The 5,217-nt window shown below is 34.7% G+C and overlaps 1 protein-coding gene across 1 annotated transcript in view; it reads right to left on the bottom strand.

Moving 5' to 3' along the window:
* Positions 1 to 5,217, bottom strand: part of LOC103802702 (contactin-associated protein-like 4) — a gene marked incomplete at both ends in the record, with an annotated part of 52,592 nt that overhangs the window by 46,091 nt on the left and 1,284 nt on the right. The window contains 2 exons of the mRNA XM_009075221.1: positions 1,116 to 1,377; positions 3,814 to 3,957. Coding sequence (XP_009073469.1) covers positions 1,116 to 1,377; positions 3,814 to 3,957 — 406 coding nt within the window. The remainder of the gene's footprint in view (positions 1 to 1,115; positions 1,378 to 3,813; positions 3,958 to 5,217) is intronic.

Here is a 5,217-nt window from a genome sequence, read left to right on the forward strand (position 1 = left end):
CCAGGCCGAGGTGATAGCAAGGAGCTGCTTCTCAGAATCTCAGTTGGATACTCTAACAGAACGATATAATCCTGTATTTGCCTCATCCTCTTGTCCATATATATTTGTTGCCAACAGAGAAATCACTCATGATAAGACTAGAAATTACTGGCTTTCGGGAAATCTGTATCACTCTGCCGGCTGTCTAGCGGTGCATTACCAAAAGCAGATATCTTAGCAAGGAGCTGCTTCTCAGAATCTCAGTTGGATACTCTAACAGAACGATATAATCCTGTATTTGCCTCATCCTCTTGTCCATATATATTTGTTGCCAACAGAGAAATCACTCATGATAAGACTAGAAATTACTGGCTTTCGGGAAATCTGTATCACTCTGCCGGCTGTCTAGCGGTGCATTACCAAAAGCAGATATCTAGTCTCAATTCAGGGATTAACTAGAAAGTGACCCCTTAGCTCTCAGGTATTCAGTCTCCTTAAGTTCTCATTTTTTTCTTTTTTTTCCTATGTCATGTATGTATGTATGTATGGTTTTTTGGTTTTGGTTTTTTTTAATGTAGGCTCAAGCTTGCCCTGGTTTCTTCAAACACAATCTGGTACTGGGCATCCACTGTGCAAGTTTAACAGGCACCTCTGCAATTGAGAGCCCTAGAATATAATAGACATAATATTTGCAATGATGCATAACTTTACGGAAAAACTAATTACTTGATACCTTGTGAAGGCACTGACAAATGGTGAAAAATATTTTAATAGCTTAGCTTGACAGAGTATGAGATTAAATTTCTTCACAACCGAAAAAGCTGCCTGAATTTCCCAGATTATACAAATGAGCTGTACATACTGCACGCATGTTAGCTAAGGACTCAACTTTTCAGCCTATATTATTGCAAATAATTTCTATTCATTAATGGTAGAAAAAAAAGAATAGATATATTTGTAAGAAAATAAAGCATTTAGAAATATTTGGGTTTAAAATTCACACAAGTAAAGCATAGTTGCACACATATTAGTCATAAAATCGAGTCAAGAATGTTGGTACTAATTTAAATGACTTTTCATTAATCTGTTTTTTTAAATGCATAGGAATCTTGGATTTTTTTCCTCACTTCTGTTACCTGCAGTGATGTCACTCAGTACTTTTCCTGGTTTATGAAGATTGATTTTAACTTTCCCATCACTCAGATATAAGAGGAAACCACCTGAAGACCGGTGTAGTTTACTGTATAATAGAAGTCCCTCCTTGTTCCAAGTGCGAAACTGGAAACTGACGAATACTTCATCTTGCCCTGATGGGCCTGGCAGTGCCAGGTAACTACTGGAGCTCAGAAATGTAACAGGAACCACCTGTGGCTCTAAACATGAGAAGGATATGTTACCCTAGAAAGAAATGAAACAAATATGGCATTACAAACAGTCATGAGAATTTCTCTATGGAAACTTCAGAGTTTCAAAACATGGTGCATAGAACTAATATTTATGATACTTGGAGGTATTAGTGTAAGAATCAAATATGAATATCACCAGTTTGAGAAATGTTTACATAGTTGTTTGACCAGAACAGATTTATCTGCCTCAGAAGAGTGGCAAAGACCTTCGTGTATAAGAGATAAGTTCCTAAATTACATGGGTGATTTAATGGTACGTCAGGACTTAGACAGACCTGCTTTGTTTCTATTTTGGCTCAGCCTCAGGAAGCATTAGGGATTTGACAAATTTCTGAATGTCAGATAAAATACCAGTGAATGCATGCAAATACTTATGTGGGTCTAAATGCTTGCATGCAGAGAAAAATGTTAAGCTTGGCACTGATGGTTTAAGGCAGCATTAAATTTGAGAAAAAAACCCCAACATTTTGCTGGACCAAGAAGCAGCTTTTACAAATTAATGCTATTGAAGATTTGTACTGACTACAATTTTTCTTTTCATAGAAACAGTCCATATACAAATTCTTGCTGCCTACAAATGTGAACCATATACTTCATAAATCAGGAGCAAACATGTTTTCAAGCAGGCCTGTATGGTATAGAACATGACCGGATTTAGGCACCTAGCCCTTATTTTGTGCCTACCTTCTTCTGAAATCACTGGCTATTAGGTAAACTTGAGGATGAGTTCATTGAGAAACTCCGAGATTAACCTGCATCTGCCTGTATTGAGTGATACAGATAAGAAGAATGGAATGGGAATAATGTATTCTGACGTCAGAGATAGCTAATACTTTATAGTGCTTGATAATAATACAATATGCACTATGATCTAAGGACTTGCTGGCACCATCTGAACTGTAATTAATTTGTTCTGTACAAATGATTACTAAAGATTAATGTTTTTGGAATTTAACATACATTTCAGTTCAACACAAAGAGGTTTTAAAATTTTGAATGTACATAAAACTTTGACCACATAGAAAAAGTTTTATAATCAATTTAAGAAAAATATTCACCAGTCCATGGCATGGCAAAATACTGCAGTTTACTTGCTTTCATTTTCCTCAAGAAAATGCATAAATATCTAAAAGCTTTGTCTTATGAACTCAGTTATAGAGAAATTACTCTGTGGGCCAGCTGACCCACAGTGAAAAGGCAGAGATGAGATTAATAAATCTTGTTAAATGCTAAAAGTTGGCCATTTGCAGATTCCCCAGATAAGTACCTATTTAACAAGGGTTCTGTGTAAACATAGATATTTTCTGGAACATTTATAAAACATTTCCTAAATATTTCTGAAAGTAGCACAACAATTTAAAGCATTTGAGATAAAGATAATGGCATTTCCTATTACAATAATTTCATAGTTCCCCCTTGATTAGTCCACAGAGAACCTCCTTTAACTGCCCACTCCACAGTATCCATCAGCATCATGGACAGAATATTATACAAAGTTATCAACTTAGTTAATTCTAGAATGTTTCAGATGAGCTTCATATGAGAAGAGATGCCTGTCATTCCTTTCTTTGGGAATGGAAAATCAAATTTCTTCATGTTCTGAACTAAAATCTAAGTAAAAATGTTTGGATCTTGAAAGCATTTAATATTTTGTCAATTATTTTGAACTGATTGTTTCCATCCTATCTCTGCATTCCCTGCTAGTAAATAAATTAATACTGCAAATAGAGATGACCCTCATACTAATGGAAAAAAACCCAAACACAACAAAACCAACAACAAAGGACTTAGTAAAATTTCTAGAAAACCTTCTGTAACACAGAATAAATTTGGTTTGCTATTGGGACTGTTCTTTAAAAGGTAGGGATTGGATAGTATAGCTGTTGGCCATGTTGCAATACATGCACTAAACCCACCAATGTAAACTATGACTCTTCAGACAAAGAACAGTGTAAATTGACAAACAGAAGTTTTCTGTCAAAATTATAATGCTCTGGACAAAGCAGAGTGGATCCATGTCCTTACCAATAGGACACTTTTAAAATATACTGCTCATGATCTTATTAATCAGATACAGGTTCTTATTTCTCCGGTACAAAGCCAGAGATTCAATGGCTTCAAGTACATCTTATTTTACTCACTAATATTTGTATGAGCACAACAGTGAGATACCACACAACAGTGAGATATCATACATATCTAAATATCAGCTAAAGACCTGAGGAATAAGATGCATCCTTTATTTTCTACTGGATGAGTCTATACAGCAGCAAATGTAAAACAGTCCAACTAAGTGATAACTTCATTTTTCTTTCATTATGTAACATAGATTTTACTAGAACTGTGCATTCACAAGCTGGCTATGAGAGTGACTGTGGTCTTTTTCCCATTTTATTTAGTTATTCTTTCTTAACTATGAATCTCTTACCACAAAGTAGATCTGAGATTTATGCCTCCTGGCCAGGTCAATAATGTTCACTCCATTATAATAAATATTTTCAAAACACCCATGAAAGTTCCTGCGTGATAATGTCCCTGTTTTTCCAGGCACTGGGATCCCTCCAAAGCTGAGCTTAGAAAGAGAAGAGAAATCAATGATACTATTAAGTAATTTTCTAAGGAAAGAAGTTGCCTATATGTAAATGCAGAAGTCAAAGACCGGCCAATAATGAATCTGCTACTCATTGGCTATTTCATTGTATCACATCTGCATATTAAAAGAACAGGCTAATGAAAAATTAGGCTATATCAAGTCACACGTATGTATTAAAATATTCTGAAACATTAGCTTTCTTTTCTTCCCCTTCAGATGATGTTTCTTAACAGTAGCTTAGATCAGTTTCATGTCCATTACAGCTGAAAAAACTAAGAAGAAGGACACAGCCAAGTACATGCAGCCCATACAGGGCAGCATGAAAAGAAGAATGTTAGCAATAACTTCTTTAGGAATTTTGAGCCTGATTTCTTCACTGTGTGCAAATCATAACTACCATAATAGAGAACCAGAGTGCATCAAATTAGATTATTCTCAGGCAGATTCCAAACAAATGTAAAGAGGTACTTTTTCCTTTCAAAATGCTTAGGCTGTGCAGTTCCTTGATGTGGTGCTGTAGGTCCACGTAGTTTCACAAAGAGATTGGAAGATTTAATAAAAATCATAATCCATTGAGAGCTATTAAATTCAAGAACATCACTCTGTCTAAATAAGTCCCTGAGGCAGAAGCTGTTAGAAAACAGTAAATTATTTTAGAAAAGCATTGCCACAAGGGTGACCTTGGCTATGCTGTAGTCTATGCTTCCACTTTCAGGCACCATCAGAAACAGGATGCCAGTGTAAGTGAACTTCTGAGCTTACCCATTTCAAAGCTATTCTGGATAACATTATATAAAAGGTTGGTTTAAACTATTTATCTTTTAATCATGATATTTTACTTATTGTTTAAAATCATTTTACAAAAAAACCAGCAAACTCATTTTAAAATCAAATCACATTTCAATAAGTTATTAAATTGAGATATTTTTACAGTCAGAAATGCAGTTCTAAATAGAGTTGTTCATTCTATTTTGAAAGTTTCTTATGCTTTTTTTGTTTTACTTGTGTTGGTAATACATACCTCAAACTGCAGTATGGGGAAGACATGAAAATTTAATTTGCAATACTGATTAATTTAGGAAAACATCTATTTGCCAACCAGTTATTTTCTCTCTCTCTCCTTTTGTTTTTGTTCAATTGGTATGATCCTCCAAACCTTGATATTATGATTTACATTCAGAAATTCTAAGCAGAATCATTACTTTAATCTTGTGAATGATATTTTTGAAATGGAATAAT

This window comes from Acanthisitta chloris, unplaced genomic scaffold (genome assembly GCF_000695815.1).
Source record: "Acanthisitta chloris isolate BGI_N310 unplaced genomic scaffold, ASM69581v1 scaffold5585, whole genome shotgun sequence".
Taxonomy (NCBI): domain Eukaryota; kingdom Metazoa; phylum Chordata; class Aves; order Passeriformes; family Acanthisittidae; genus Acanthisitta; species Acanthisitta chloris.